At 40.1% G+C, this 16,754-nt stretch overlaps 1 protein-coding gene and 1 long non-coding RNA gene across 2 annotated transcripts in view; one reads left to right on the top strand and one right to left on the bottom strand.

The window, feature by feature from the left end:
* The window catches only part of si:dkeyp-4c4.1, a 38,766-nt gene extending 26,717 nt beyond the window's left edge, over positions 1 to 12,049 (bottom strand). The window contains exons 1-4 of the mRNA NM_001100956.2: positions 12,008 to 12,049; positions 5,710 to 5,988; positions 2,691 to 4,518; positions 1,431 to 1,604 (exon numbers count right to left, since the gene is read on the bottom strand). Coding sequence (NP_001094426.2) covers positions 1,431 to 1,604; positions 2,691 to 4,518; positions 5,710 to 5,968 — 2,261 coding nt within the window. The 5' untranslated portion in view covers positions 5,969 to 5,988; positions 12,008 to 12,049. The remainder of the gene's footprint in view (positions 1 to 1,430; positions 1,605 to 2,690; positions 4,519 to 5,709; positions 5,989 to 12,007) is intronic.
* Positions 12,050 to 14,742: 2,693 nt separating this feature from the next.
* LOC148682126 (uncharacterized) lies at positions 14,743 to 16,754 on the top strand. Its single transcript, XR_015942888.1, has 2 exons — positions 14,743 to 15,214; positions 15,819 to 16,754. It is a non-coding gene; the product is annotated as an uncharacterized LOC148682126 (long non-coding RNA).

Genomic DNA, 16,754 nt, shown 5'->3' with positions numbered 1-16,754 from the left:
GGCCATCCGCTACCCAAGGGGGGAATAGATGGCAGAACTTACATATGGACTAGCCCTAAGAAGGGGGAGTACGCATAGAAAAAAGTGGTTAGCAGAGAGGGAAGACACGGGTCCACCCAGGGGGGGGGACTTAACCGTGGCGGAATAAGCATATGGGATCGCCTAGTGGGGATCACGCATAGCAGGCACCTATACCCAAGACGCGGGCTGACCAGCGGGCAGACCAACAACGTAGTGGGCCAGCAAGTGACTCCTCCGCTGAGTCAGTGCTGGGGGCCACGGAGGAATTTGCAGGGCTCACCTGACGGTGAACTTCACTGACAGATAAAAAGGCGCACGTACCTCCGTGTTAGGGAGAATGGCGCAGCAAGTGTGTTTCAACACCCTACCGAATTGTTTTCTCAATCACCAAAGGGTTACCTAATACCCTTGAGGAAACCGGCTCCACTCGCAGATTGTAAAACCTTGCAAATGTGTTGGGTGTCGCCCAGCCCGCAGCTCTACAGATGCAGATGCGATGCTCCGAGTGGAGTGCGCACACACTCTCGGGGAGCGCAGCTCACCTCGGCTCTGATAAGCGAGAGAATGGCATCCACAATCCAATGGGAAACTTAATTTCAATACGACACTTCCCTGCTGCCGACCGTCATAACAGACGAAGAGCTGCTAAACTCTGAGTACGGTCCGGATAATACGCAAGGCGCGTACTGGACAATAAAGAAAGGGCTGGGTCTGCCTCCTCCGGGGGCAGCGCTTGCAGACTCACTATCTGGTATTAAAATGGAGTGGTAGGAACCTTGGGCACATACTGCGGGTGGGGTCTCAGGATGTGAGAGAAAGCCAGCCCAGTAACAGGCACGAATCACTGACCAAAAAATGCCTCCGGGCCCCCGACCCTCTAATCGATATCAACGTGACCAGCAGAGCTGTCTTCAGGGACAGAAAGATACTGAGTCGAGGATCGAAGGGATCTGACGTGGCTCGTGTAACAAGGGCGAGATCCTAAGAGGGCATGAAAGGGGGCGGGGTGAAATAATTCGCCTAGCACCCCTAAGGAACCGGATGATGAGGTTATGCGTTCCCACGGTGCTGCCAGCCACCGCGTCATGAGAGCGGAGATGGCAGCCACGTAACCTTGAGTGTGGAGGGCGACAGCCTGCTCTCCAGCTTCTCTGAAATTTTACAGACACTTCAAAGAAATATTATATATGGTAAAACAGGTGCCCTTTAAACCCGAGGCTTTACTCATATTTGTCATCACTTCACACTTGAAATAAGAAATACACAAACTGAATAACCATAAAAATAAAATACATGGCAGCATTTTTTTTTCTCATGTCATCATTCTTTGTGGTATTTTTTATGTAAAAGTAAATTGTAGCAGCATTTATTTTATAGATTTTTTTTTACTTTTTTTTTTTTAATTTTACCTCAGTGTCTCCAGTTTACAGTGTTGACTCTTTAGTCCATCAGAGAGAAGCTTCACTCCTGAATCCTGCAGGTCATTGTTACTCAGGTCCAGCTCTCTCAGGACACACTTTGAGGATTGTAGAGCTGAAGACAAACTCTCACAGCACTGAGCAGTGAGATTACACCACTGTAGCCTGTGAGGGGAAAAAAAGAAATAATAATTTTGCATTTATCTAGCATGGGTAATCCAGAGCAGAGACAAAAACACTTGAATGTTTTCTTTTAGTATGAGCAAAGGTAAAAATTACTATATGTACTCTGTAAATACTGAATTGAAGGGTAAATCCAAGGCTGTAAAATAAACATAAAAGTATTCTTTAGCTAACAATTCACATTTTTATGTGATAATTAATCAGTAGTTATCATTAATAAAAGCTTAAAATCAATATTTTTATCTCCGTTTTCCTGTTTAACAGATTAGAGCAATCAGTTTTGGAATGCACACTATTTCTATTTAAATATTTAATAATAATAATTCCTTACATTTATATAGCGCTTTTCTGGGTACTCAAAGCGATTTACACAATGGGGGGAATCTCCTCATCCACCACCAGTGTGCAGCATCCACCTGGATGACGCAACGACAGCCATTTTGCACCAGACCGCACACCAGCTGATTGGTGGAGAGGAGACAGTGATGAAGCCAATTCCAATTAGAATATAGGGATGGTTAGGAGGCCATGATGGACAGACTCTTTTCGAAGGATATCCTGGGATTTTTAACAACCACAGAGAGTCGGGACCTCGGTTTAACGTCTCATCCGAAAGACAGCGCTATACTGGGGCATTAGGACCCACACAGACCGCAGGTTGGGCACCCCCTGCTGGCCTCACTAACACCACTTCCGGCAGCAACCTAGCTTTCCCATGTGGTCTCCCATCCAGGTACTGACCGGGCGCAGCCCTGCTTAGCTTCAGTGGGCAACCATGTGAGAGTTGCAGAGAGCTAGCTGCCGGCTTTCAATGTGTTAAAAGAGAGCAGAGATTATATAATTGTATTGTGTAAAAGAAGAATCAAAATATTGAAAAGAATGTATGAAAATGGAGTAAACATAAAGAGAACAGATATTATATACAGCAGGAGATCAGTAATACATCTTTGATGTGAAAACACAAATAGTCTGTGCTGTTTCTGCACTGCACACATATGACTCATGGGTTGCAGATGTGTTGCAAATTGATGTGTGAAATGGGCATAAGTGTTTACAGAAAACTCTTACAGTGCTCTTGTGGTGTTTTTGACCACTGGTATCAGTCTCATCAGTGCTTCATCAGATCTTCTGTATTTCTGCAGTTCAAACTTCTCTTGAGTCTCTTCTGACATCAGGAGCACAAACACCAGACCCGACCACTGAGCAGAGGACAGATTCTGTGCTGTAAGATTTCCAGAGCTCAGACTCTTCTGGAGGTCCTCCACAAAGTCATCCTTCAGTTCATTCAGACAGTGGAAGAGGTTGATGGTCCTCTCTGCTGATTTCTCCTTCTTTATTTTCTTTTTGATATAATCAGTCGTGTGTTTAATGTTCTCAGTTTCAAGCTTCAGTCCTGGCAGGAGCTGCTTCAGGTTACTCAGGCCACTCTGATTAGACTCCTGTGAAAGACCCAGCAGGAACCGGAGGAAAAGGTCCAGGTGTCCGTTTTTGCTTTGTAAAGTCTTCTTGACTGCATCCTTGTGAAGATTAAACAGGGTCTTTGTAGAGAGCTTCAATGTCAGTTCCTTTTTCCTGGACTCAAGAAATGGATTTGCTTTCTTGTCTTTGTAAGTGAGAAACACATAGAGAGCAGCAATGAACTCCTGAACGCTGAGATGAACAAAACTGTACACCTGTTCCCCTGAAATGGGGTTTTCCTCCTGAAACATTCGAGTACATAATCCAGAGAACACAGACCCTTCCTTGACATCTAGTCCACACTTCTCCAGATCTGTTTTGTAGAAAATCAGTTGTCCTTTCTGCAGCTGTTCAAAGGCCAGTTTCCCCAGCTTCAGGACAATGTCTTCAAAAGACCAGACCTTGGCTTCACGTTCAGAATCATTGCTGTATTTTTCTTTCATCTGTTGCTTTTGAGACAGTAAGTAGCTGGTGTACAACCCTGTGAGAGTTGTGGGTGTTTTTTCATTGCTCTCTTGACCCAGCAGAGGCTGAAGAACAGTGAGAGAGATCCAGCAGAAGACAGGGATGTGGCACATGATGTACAGACTCCTGGATTTCTTGATGTGGCCGATGATGTTTCCAGCAACCTCAGGACTGCTGTTTTTGATGAAGTACTGCTCCTTCTGCTCATCATTGAACCCTCGCACCTCAGTCACCTGATCAATGTAGGTTTGGGGTATCAGACTGGCTGCTGCTGGTCTGGATGTAATCCAGATGAGGGAAGAGGGCACTAGCTCTTTCTTCAAGAGATGTGTTACTATCTCATTCACTGTCATTTCCTTATCAACATCTGTAAATCCATCCACCTGTTTGAAGTTCAATTCAAAGCGATATTCATCCAGTCCATCAAAGATGAACATGACCTTGCCTTGTTTTTCAGGAAGAGAACTCAGTCCTCCACTGCTAAAGAAGTACTTGTTAAGCAGACCTATGAGACTGTACTTCTCTTCTTTAATCAGATTCAGTCTACGGAATGGCAGTGGAAATATGAAGACTATTTCCTGATTGTCTTTTCCGTCAGCCCAGTCAAGGATGAATTTGTTGACAGAGACAGTCTTTCCCACTCCTGCGATCCCCAGTGTCAGGACTCTTCTGTTTTGTTGACCTGTGTCAGGCTGAACTTTAAATATGTCATTACACTTGAGTGGTTTATCCTTGGCTGTCTGTTGGTTGTGTTTTGACTCTATCTGTATCACCTCATGGTCATTCTCTCTTCCTCCAGTCTCATTTTCCACCACATATAGATCAGTGTAAATATCATCCAGGTTCTTCTTACGACCTATCTGTGAATTACCAATCAATATCTGCTTATAGTCCTCCTTTAACTTCTCCTTTAGTTCACAGCTGGTGTTTGTGTAATCAACAGGAGGGGATTTACAGGTCTCTGAAGCTGCGCCTTTACAAGAGAGAGGAAAAAGTTGTTTTTTATTAAAGTGAATCATAATTATGTCCTGTGCTTTCCAACATAAAAAAAATACATAAAAAAATAACAACAGCACTCATGAAGTCATTTGTTTCATCATTTAAATGACGTGATACCTGTATGGTATTTTGAATGAGCAGGGGTAGGTGATTTGACTTAAATCTTATATTGTATTGATGTAAAAAAAGTTGATTACTCAGAATATTGCAGGATGTTTCAAAAATAATTATCCAGAATTAAAGTGTTCCTATTACAGGTTTTTGAATTACTTCATACTCATCATTTGCTGTCTCAATGTTTCCTGACCTTACAATGTTTTTTTCCTCAAAAATGACTGTCTGCAAACAAAACATCATCATCATATAGGATTATTTAAGATATGCAGTGTGAGCCAGCTTTACAATGTGTTCTTGTTCCAGTAATGTTTATTTTACAACTGATCTTTGTTCTTGTTTTCCTTTGCTCATCTCTTTATTCCATATTTGTTCATTCTGTCTTTGCAAATGAGTAATAAATGATTGTTTTGATAGTTTTATCTTTGTGTGCTGCTGGGATGGAGGTCTTCTCTCTTTGTAAAGCATAAATTGTGTAAAAGGCTTGATTGAGATCTTACAGTTGGATTATGATTCTGCTAATGCTTAAATATTTAAACAGCCATGCAGACTCCTGATGACAGAAGACGAGGGAACACTACAGAAATCCAATTCTAACATAAACTTTAATGAGAGTACTATTCATTCAATCATTTTCTTTTCGGCTTAGTATCTTTATTAATCTGGGGTCGCCACAGCGGAATGAACCGCCAAGTTATCCAGCACATGTTTTACGCAGCTGATGCCCTTCCAGCTGCAACCCATCTCTGGGAATCATCCATACACAATCATTCACACTCATACACTACGGACAATTTACGAACACTTTGTTCATTAACATAGATATGTCTTGTGCTCCCCATCAAAAAAGAACAAATGCACATATAAATAAAGAAACAAATTCAGATGAACAAAGACAAACAATATATTAACAATACATTAACTATATACATAATGTTAAATGTATTTAAATGCATTGCTTAGAAGCTGTGCAATAAATGTTATGAAAATACATCTGACTCAAAAACAATTGCTAGGACAGGGTTTTAACATGAAAGGAATTAAACAGTACCTTGCTTCTCTGCATTCTCCAGCTTTTCAGCCAGATCATTCTTCTTTATTTTCCTCAGGATGTCCACTGTGATCTTCAGAGCTTCTTTTGGTCCAAAACATGACACCATCATATCCACTGTCTTCAACCTGTCTGCATTCTCCATTTCAGCTTTTGTAACACATACATGGTCATTCATTAAATACCACTGAAACTCCTTCAGTTCAGCTTCTACCAGTCCCTCCAGTTTGTTCTTGAGCAGCGGTTTAACATTCGCCATGGTGCTTCACCCATTCACAGCTACAGGACAAGAACAACAACATCTGCATTAGTTTCACAATTAACATATAAACCTAAGCATTTATTTATTATTTAAATAATGAAATTACCCTGTGAGAAAAAACTTCACATTTCAGAAAGCTAAATATTGAAAATTAATTGTCACTTTTTAAAGTGGCTCTTACTAACCAGGAATAATGTAGATGTTTCTTATTTGTCTACTTAAATTCTGTCTTGAGCAGAAGCTCTGCAACTCTTCTTCCTGTATCATCATACAGGAGAGTTTATTTAGATGTTCAACTGGTTAGACCACAACCATTTTAGAAAACCCGTTTTAGAAAAATCTTCAGATGACACATGAGACACTGAATATGTATGTTTCACATTTTACTGCATTTGCTCTTTACAATTCTAATTTATTCACAGCATTGTGCAAAAGAATAAATACACCCTTATTTACAGCAAACATAAAACTTCTTTTGGGTAGAGCTGTGCACAACTCATATGCTTTGTAACACACAGCTCTGTAAATCATTCATGAAATTGTTCAATTCAGAAGACATTTTCACAGCACAGATTTTGACAGCTAGTTCAACATTGTTGCATGTAATGACTCCAGTAATGAAATGAGAACTATAGGTTTTATATGGAATGACTATTACTGTCAACCTACAACCTAAACAGAACATTGAAAATCCAAAGGCAAACTAAACACAACATAACAGGGCATAACAGAACAAAAGACAGAACTAATTAGACAATGAGGGACAGCTGGAAACAAGGAGTGATCACATGACTAGGATACAAAACACAAAAACCAAAACAAAAACTGGTGTCCTTGAAAACCACCAGAGGGCACTGCAGCAGGTGTGACATTACCCCCCCCTTTAAGGAGTGGCTACCAGACACTCCCAAAAACACCCATCTAGGAGGGAGGCGGAACGGAGGTGGACCGGGGGAGGGATGGTGGGACAGACCAACACTACAAACCAAACAAAAAAAATCCTTATAACACAAAACAAGGAATCAAAGAGAGTCTGTAAGGGCTTAAGAAGAGTCTAAGGAACTGGTAAATGAAAGAGTCTCGACATATCAATCCACAAATATAAGACCACCATGGTGGTACCATAGGGGAGAAGGTCCCTTTTAGCCAGTTGTGGTTCCACCAATTTAAAACTGGTGGCTTTGGTAGCAGCCCACATGGAACAGAGGACCATCCTGAGGGTCCAGATGAGATGCCCGTTTTCCTCCATGGGGCATTAACTGGTGTAAAAGGCAAGGACCCACTGGCTCTTGAGAATGTTGGTTTGCCAGCACCCGAAAACAAGGGTCCGCCGCCACTTGTGGGCAAGGACTCAGCATTTGAGAGCGTGTGTCCGGCGCTTGAGGGCGAGGGTCCGCCGGCGCTTAAGGGCGAGGGTTCGCCGGCGCTTGAAGGCGAGGGTCCGCCGGCGCTTGAGGGTGAGGGTCCGCCGGCGCTTGAGGGCGAGGGTCCACCAACACTTGAGGGTGAGGGTCCACTGGAGCTTGAAGACCCGCTGGCACTTAAAGGTGAACGCTCACCAGGGCTTGTGGACGAAGGCTCATTGGTACTGGGAGACAAGGACTCAAGAAAACCAAAAAATGAGGTTTCCAAAGTAATAGAAAAAACTGGTTCTATAAGAACAGAAAAATCAAAGTCAGAAAAAATTGAAAATAAGGATTCCCCCAACTCTAAAGATGAATCCTCCGAACAAGTGGTTTCAAAAATAGTCAAGGGTTCAGGCACTGGTTTGAAGATAGCTGTGGTATGGCACTGAAGCTCAGAGCTTTCGACCATCTTTGGCAATTGCTGCAAAGTGGCCACAATCTTAGGCATGAAATCTAAATTAATGTCCATCTTGCAAAAAGGTTCAGAAATATGAGCTTTGTTTAAACAAAATTCCAAATCATCAGCCATTTTAGAAAGGGGGCCTGGAGCAAAAACAAACTCGAAGGGTGTCTCAGGACTAGAAGTTCCCTTAGGGGGGATTCAAAAAGATTAATTGTAGGCTGGGTCGCAACACTATCCAAAATCTCATGAAGTGAGTCAATAAGCTCTAAGGCCATGCAAAGACAGTCAGGGGCAATGGTATCTTTAGGTGGGGCTTCTGAAGTTAAATTCATCTTGGGAACAGAATCAACCTTTAGACTATTCACTTTAAGGTGGACAACTAACTCCCAAAATTGAGTGATCCCAAGTTCATCCATCTCCTCAATAGAAAGAGGATAATCAAGACATTGATTCAATATAGTCATCAGTTTTTAGTCCGATAAGCCCAGTCCCACAGCCAAAGTCCAAAATGACTGAGCAAAAGCTCCTACCTCCCAACCCTGCTTACGTTCAGCCACCAATGCTTGAAGACGAAGTGACCGCTCCCTTTCAGTCACTGGAGGAACCATTTGGAGACTCATACTTGACAAAAAACAAAGCAAAAATATGGGGGGAAAAACTGGGGCAAGAGAGAGAGAGAGAGGGAAAAAAAATGCTGCTGGATCTTGGTAATGGCCTTTGGATTATGTCACGACTGGGTATCACAAAAACAAGGGAAAGATCCAAGTGCAGCAAAACACATTTATTGCCAAACAATAAAGATCCCAAAAAAATGACAAAGGGACAGGCAAGGTACCAAAATCGAGGACAACATGAAGTGCAAAAATGAAGATCAAAAGTGAATCAAACACAAACTAAACAGGTATCCAAAAACATAGCAAAGATACTAAACAAAGTGAACAAACCAAACACGGTGAACCAGATCACGAATAAAGCACGACAAACCCAAACAGAACATTGAAAATCCAAAGGCAAACTAAACACAACATAACAGGGCTTATAAAAGACAGAACTAATTAGACAATGAGGGACAGCTGGAAACAAGGAGTGATCACATGACTAGGATACAAAACACAAAAACCAAAACAAAAACTGGTGCCCTTGAAAACCACCAGAGGGCACTGCAGCAGGTGTGACATTTTGCTTAGAACACATCCAATTGGCCACTTCCAGCTTGCTTGAATCCTGATTGGCCTACAGTGTTTTAAAAAGCCATGACACCACTTCCTTGGCAGCCATCTTGTTTTTGGTCACTTGCTTGTGTTTGTTGAAATGTTTGAATGTGGTATAGTGCAGAGTTTTTTTGGATGTGGACTGATGAGGACTGGGAATATTGAGATTTGTGAGTACTGTTTGCTTTGTTTGACTTCTGAGATTATATTGAGACTTGTGAGTACTGTTTGTTTTAGTGTTTACTTTGTTTATGATACTTTGTTCCACCGGCTTGTTTGACCTTTGTTGCCTGCTGACATTGATTTTGGATTGTCCTTCTAATATGGTTGCCTGTTTTTGTAAATAGATTGTAAATAGTTTATATAATGGGATAGTAAGGAGTTTGACGCCATTTTCTTTGTAAAACCTTATGGCCTCTGTTTTTGTGTTAGGTAGTTAGGGAAGTGAATTGTACTTTCTTTTATTTTAGTTTGATCAGGTAAGTTAGAGATTTAATATAAAGGATTTTTTTGTTTGTTATTTTGGCCTTGTCAGCTCCCGAATTCAAATCCCAATAAATCTTTTAATTAATTTTGGTTGTCTTGTCTTTCATGTTGTACAACATCCCTAGACGGTGCGTAACACCATTACCAATATTAATGTGCCTAAAGCACAATGCCTCATGGGTTTCTCAATTTCAGTCATGACACACCAAATCTGGCTTCCAGACAATGGCGAAACATTGGGCCATAGCTTGCCCAGTTCAGGACAAATTATAGGTAAATAACTTGACTGAGACTAGGCCCAGATATGGTCCATGTTTGGCCCTTATATGGAAGCTAGACTTCGTCCAATGTTTTCACTGTTCTCACGGTCTCCCAAGTTTGTTCTTCCGAAGTGACCAGGCAAGACGGGTCTTCACAAGTTTGCAAGTCTGTTCTCTGCGTTGTTGGACTTGAGAAACAGTGGAGAGAAGAAACTCAGCTTCAGGAAGCGAGCTCACCACTACGGAACTCAGCGAAGACAGCCTGACGAGTCACAGACATGAACAACAGCAAATTGACAATGTGAAACACAGACTAGATATAAGCATAGTAATGCACAGCAGCTGTAGCGTGCTGATGAGTCAGCTGAGTGGTGCTAAGCAACGAGGAATCACCAGTTACAACAATACCACGTGACCGCACCGATGCTGAAGATAAACACAGAACATCAGCCTATCACATACCCCCCCCCCCCCAAATCACCCCCCCACACACACACACAACACAGAAAGAACACACAGACCAACAACGTGCATTACTAAGAATGTACCAAGTACAGTATTACCAAACTTAGAAAAGTTATCTGTTATATTTCTGCATTACAGCAAAAACTAATAAATTACAGTAATTGCAACACTAACATTAAAAGCAGAGAAAAAGCTTATACTGCTGATAGATAGATAGATAGATAGATAGATAGATAGATAGATAGATAGATAGATAGATAGATAGATAGATAGATAGATAGATAGATAGTCAGAAGTTTTCAAACCTTTCTCTGGGTAATGACCTACTCCATAGACGCTATAAATCAGCTCAATCCAGCAAAACTTCTTGTCCTGCTCAAAACTCTGACTACACATCATATCTTCATGGTCAAACTGGATTTTGTGGGTTTCCTCTGGGTGCTCTGGTTCCACCACAGCCCAAACACATGCGCTATAGGGCAATTGAGTAAGCTAAAATGCCCGTAGTGTATGAGTGTGAATGTAAGAGTGTATGGGGTGTTTCCCAGTTTTGGGTTGCAGCATCCACTGCTTAAAACATATACTGGAATAGTTGGTGTTTCATTCTGCTGTGGCGATCCCTGATTAAAAAAAGAGACTAAGCCGAAAATAAAATAAATGAATGAATATCAACATTCATTCATTTTCTTGTCAGCTTAGTCCCTTTATTAATCCGGGGTCACCACAGCGGAATGAACCGCCAACTTATCCAGCAAGTTTTTACACAGCGGATGCCCTTCCAGCCACAACCCATCTCTGGGAAACATCCACATACACATTCACACACACACTCATACACTATGGACAATTTAGCCTACCCAATTCACCTGTATCACATGTCTTTGGACTGTGGGGGAACACTGGAGCACCCGGAGGAAACCCACGCGAAGGCAGGGAGAACATGCAAACTCCACATAGAAACGCCAACTGAGCCGAGGTTCAAACCAGCAACAGCACTACCTACTGCGCCACTGCCTCGCCCCATGAATGAATGTACTTTTGAAAATGATTTTCCTTATTTTAGAGAATTTGTTACTTTGTTTTCTGCTTTAGTTTTGAGAAATGTCATGATCTCTGAAATGTACAGGTTTAATAGTATTTAGACAAGTGTGTATAAATAATGTAAAACAGGTGACAGTTGTAGCCACAGCAGTTGTTTATCATCAGAATCAGTTAAAGCAGAAACACTTCAGGCAAACAAATGAAGCCGGTCTGACTGCTGAAACTCTTCAGGGTTTTCAGCTCATGTATCTACAAATAAGATTGTGTGAATCCACTGTAAAATAAACTAAATACATTCATGAATACTGTTATTGCAGATTGAGTTTTATTCTGTAGCTTCAGCAAGGGCGCACTCACACTATGCTATCCGAACCGTGCCAGGCCTGTTTTCCTGTATGTTTGAAAAGTTTCAGTACTCGGAATCATGTCAAAAGTGGCTCATCTGTTCTGCGATTTATTTTACTGTTCCACTGCATATCAAACAACTAAAATTATATAACTAAAGAAATGTTCACTGTGCTGAGCTTAATAAACACTCATAAACTCACAGATAACTCATAAACACAGATTTCAGTATCAGAATGAGAAGGTTTTTGTTTTCTGTGATCCTCTTCTAGAAACGCACTTGACATCAAAAGATGTAAATGAAATCCTCAGAATGTCTTCATCTCAGCAGTAAAGTCTCAGAAACACAAAGAGATGATCAACTGATAATCAGACGACACTCATAGATTATATAAAGCACAGAAAGAGCAAACTCTCACCTCAAATAATGGCTGCAGATCTTTCTGTTCCTCTGCTGAACTGTTGAGTTTAGCTGAACAACAGATCTGAATATTCTTTCACCTCTGAAAAACACAACAAACCTGTTTAAGACATGAGGAAATAACCAGCCAGATGAGAAACACAGACACACAAGTAGATAAGAATAAAGCATAGCAATGGAGGCTTTTGCTCAGCTGGTAATAGCAGTGTTGACAGTACAAAAGTAAATCAGTCACTGTAATATAACAGGTCAGTTTTCCAAACGTGCTATATATTGTACTTGTTATAATCTCAGTAACACAAGTTACAATGAATGAATTTTAGCCCCAGTTAAGTCGTGTGTTTTATATTGTCCCTGATGAGAAGTGTGTAGAGTTTAAAAGAGTAAAAGTAGAACAACAAAAATGGTGAAGCTATTGAAAAGGCTTCTATAAGCTGTATTTTAAATATACGTTTCAGACAGTATTGATCTCTAAAACACTACAGCAGAGCCAGACACAGCGTCATCACTCCAGGAAGGCAGACATGTTGCTCAGCCTTTGAGCTTATTTCAGCTTTCATCTAAGCCTGTGACTGGAGTCTGTTGAAGTGTTTGTGTTTCTCTTCAGTGATTCTGCTTATTAACAGCAGGTCTTCATCATCAGTGCTAGATCATCATTTAATTGTCTGATTAACTCAATGTAGAGAGGGAGCGGACAGACTCTGAGCTGAGGAAATGTTACTCAGAGGAGTTAGTGTGGTAGTGTGTCATTCAATCACAGCTTGTGCGCTGATCTGAGGTATATTTAGCAGATTCTGTAAGATATACAGTTTAATATATAAAACAAACCAGGCAATGTAACACCCACACCCATATCTTTTCAAGCATCAACCAATGTCTTAGAAATAAAAGCTCAGTACAAACCAAATACTCATATTTATATGTTTACTCTACAGCACAATAATCTCTCGAAAGCTGTGCTGTTTAAACCTTTACAGTATACTGGATATTCAAGGTCTGTTCATCATCAGATTGATACAGTTCTGTCCTGTACTTTTCTATTGTACTTTTGAGCATTGGTAAATGTCCTAAACACATACAGGAGGATCTACGCCAATGGTGTCAAACTCAAGTCCTGACAGACTCAATAATCTGACAGACTATTAGATGAAACACTGCTGGATCTGGGTTATAAGAGACTATCTGTGTGGAACTGATCTAAAAGCTTTATTTGATCACAGTGAACGTCTCTCTGTTCTATTAAATGAATGAAACACATAACAGAATAGAATCTGACTTTAATATTACATAAACTCTCGGAAAATCTTCAAATGCTGAAGGAAATCTGCTGAATGTTCACCCTGTCAGACGATGTTTTGACGAACACAAACCTATCGCTGCTGAATGTAGAGTCTGAATGAGTTCAAATGAACTGTTCTGATGGTCTGCTGTCTTTGATCATAACAGCACAGTGTACAGTAAGGGTTATCATGTGTCTGTAGCAGCAGAGCTAATGACAAACACAGATCTGGAGATCATGGAAACACACTGCAATATTTACAGCTCAGAGGATGTGAAATCAGACTGGGTTGATTATGTTTGATGAATAATAGTGCAGCAAACCCTCACTGGTGATCCTGATATCATTCACAGCAGCTCATATTAAGCTGGACTCAATAAAAGACTTTCTCCAGCTGATTTCCCTGAATATACTCTATATATACTGTCATGTTTGTGTCTTCATAAGTGTGCATTTTCACTGCTTCAGGATCAAGTATTCTGTGGAAGGAGGCAGTCCTTCAAATAAACCTGTTTTGTAAGTATTGTGCATTCCTCAACAGGTTTCTTCATGTTTCTCAGCACTTCTTTTAGCAGAAAACACACACAGCAAAAAATTCCAGTGTTAAATATACAGTGTCATTTTTTTTGGTGTTGTTCAGTGTTAAAACTGGAGTACATTTTAATCCACGAGTGTGAAAACGCATATATTTAAGAGTTTTTTTTCCAGTGTTAAACTTTTAACCCAATATGCAGTGTATTTATCATTAGTGATGGGAAGTCCTTTTTTTTTTACTTGAACCGGTTCTTTAGGACAAACAGTGATCAAACCAGTATGTTTTACGAGTCTTGATGATATAATAAATTATATGATATAATAAATTAATTCTCATCAGAAGCAGTGAACTATATGCACATGCATATTCTATTAATATTCAATTGTTATTAAATAATCTTATTTTAATAACTCAATGTAGATCAGTCATTTCAGCAGGAGTTTGTCCTCTGCGTTTGGACACTTTATCCTGTTACAAAAAAAATAATAATAATAAAGAACAGAAACAAAACAACTTCTCTTCAACACTTGCGTCAACAGTTTCTTTATATGAGAGTAATTACAAAAAAGAAATCAGGTGAGCCAGAGCAAGAAACAATAGCCATAATCCATAAATGAGCTGAATAAAACGAGTACTCCATTTCTTATAGTGTTGTACACTTAGGGTGCTTTCACACCTACACTTTTGTTTTGGAACGTATCTCGTTTGGCCAGTTAGCGCAGTTCGATTGGCATATGTGAACAGGGCAATCGCGCTCTGTTCCGCGCCAAAGTAATCGCTCCGAGATCGCTTGAGTGAGGTGGTCTCGGCTCGATGGAAACGAACCCTGGAGGGGTTCGATTGCAGTGAGAAAGCGATCCGCTCCAACGGACCAACGAAGAAGCCGATCGCAATGCGTGATGGGTAATTTCGTAACGTTAAATACATACATTCTGTGAAAGCAGTAAAGTTAGCTTGTTTTGCTAATAGCCTACTTAAAATGAATCAAGGATTAACCTGGAGCTCACCGGAGGTCAAATGCCTCATCGACATTTGGTCAGATGAGCATATAGCAGAACAACTATGCAAAACACACAAAAACACAGAAATTTACAAAGTGTTCAGTGAGCGTCTGCAAGACATGGGCTACAATCGCTCCATAGAGCAGTGCCGCGCAAAAGCCAAAAAACTGCGTCAACAGTACATAAAAGTACGCGACTCACTTCGCAAAACAGGGAGTTCTGGAGACGAGAAAGATAAGTTTACCTGGTTTGATGAACTGGACAAAATACTTGGTACCAATCCAGTAGTTGATCCTGTGGATGTGGTGGAGTCTAATGAGCCTGACAACTGTGATCCAGCGTTATCATCAGCCAATATCTCTAGCCAGGCTGAAGGATCAAATGATCACGGTGAGTGGCAAAATTTCATTGAGGTAAAGTTGGTTTTATATTCGCACATTCGTTTATTTAGCAGTCTCTATATTGTTTATCATCTTATTTTGAATATTTGGTCAGAATTAGCATGCAAGTATGACTAAACAACATCAACACTATTTAACTCACTGTAAGCAATGTTGTACTTTGATAGTCATTTGCTGCTAACATTATTTCCCTATCTAAAATTTGCAAAGAATACTTTTCTGAAATTATATTATTAAGGAGAATGTCTGAATATCCAAATATAAAACCAACTTTACTTTTATTAAAATTTCATCCCCTTTCAAATGTTTGAACATACATGCTGTAATATACACGTTGTTATTTGCTTTGTGAATATTTATGATCCACAAATATTTGTGTGCTGTTTAATGGAGGCTGGATAGATGGATATAATTTGTATATCAACGCTTTTTATAAACATAAATTACCATGCATGTTTTATTAGTACACATGTATCATTTAATTTAACTCTGAGATTAGAAGTTTTAATTAAATTTTAATCAAGTTTTTAATTATTAAAAAAATGTATTTAAGTTATATTTTAAGAAATGACTTTAACTGATCTATTTAATAGGTGATGATGGTGCTGTACTTCTGGATGAGGAGATGTCTGATGCTGCTCAGAGCACAGACAGCAGCTTCGAAGAAACAACACAACGACTGCCTATTCCTGGAGCTCAGTCGCGCAAAAGAAAACACAAATCATCCTACCTTGATCAGAAGTTTTTGAGTTACATGGCTGAAAACAGAAGGCAGCTAGAGGCCTTGAACAAGGCTGAAGAACAACATCTGGCTCAAGAGACTGCTATTTTTGAAAAGATGCTTAAAGCACAACAAGAAGCCGAAGAAAGTAGGTTTAGGAGAATGCAGGAACAGCAACAGGCCAACTACCAAATGCTGCTTCAGGTAATGTGCAGTTTCGTAAATACTCTGCATCAGGAACAACCAAACTCCACTCTTCCACATCCAACGATTCCTCCAACAACATCTGGGTCATGGCCAATTTCTGTACCAACTACCAAGCCAATTTCATCTGTCCCGTGCCCAGTGATGCCTATGCCTCAGCATGAACACGTGTCACAACCGTCATTAATCGAAAATACACAGCCATGTGTATCATCCACACTGCATTGTGTAAACAGTGCTCAGAATTATTACAACCTGTAATACAAGTTACTATACCTTTAAAAAGGTTTGTTCATTTATTGTTAGTGCATGTTGCACTTTGTTTTGAAAATGTGTATTCAGGCAGAAAGCAAAATAGAAAGAAGAGTTGTAATCAAAAAGTTAAAAATTCAGGGCATTTAATTCATAACAGGTTTTTTCAATCGCATGGTCTTACAGTGTTATAAATGACCATCTTGTATTAACATAGCTTGCCACTGACAAGAAGTTTATTTTGAATTACCAGTTTGTAAAAAGAGAGAATGTACACTTTAGTACAGAAACAATTTATGTACAAGTAAAAAGTTTTAATAAAGACTTAATAAAGTGTTGCTTAACCACCTTA

The sequence above is a fragment of the Danio rerio genome, chromosome 4, assembly GCF_052040795.2.
Source record: "Danio rerio strain M-AB ecotype USA chromosome 4, GRCz13ab, whole genome shotgun sequence".
Taxonomy (NCBI): domain Eukaryota; kingdom Metazoa; phylum Chordata; class Actinopteri; order Cypriniformes; family Danionidae; genus Danio; species Danio rerio.
The sequence above is the reverse complement of the archived record's forward strand: the minus strand, read 5'-3'. Positions and strand labels throughout refer to the sequence as shown.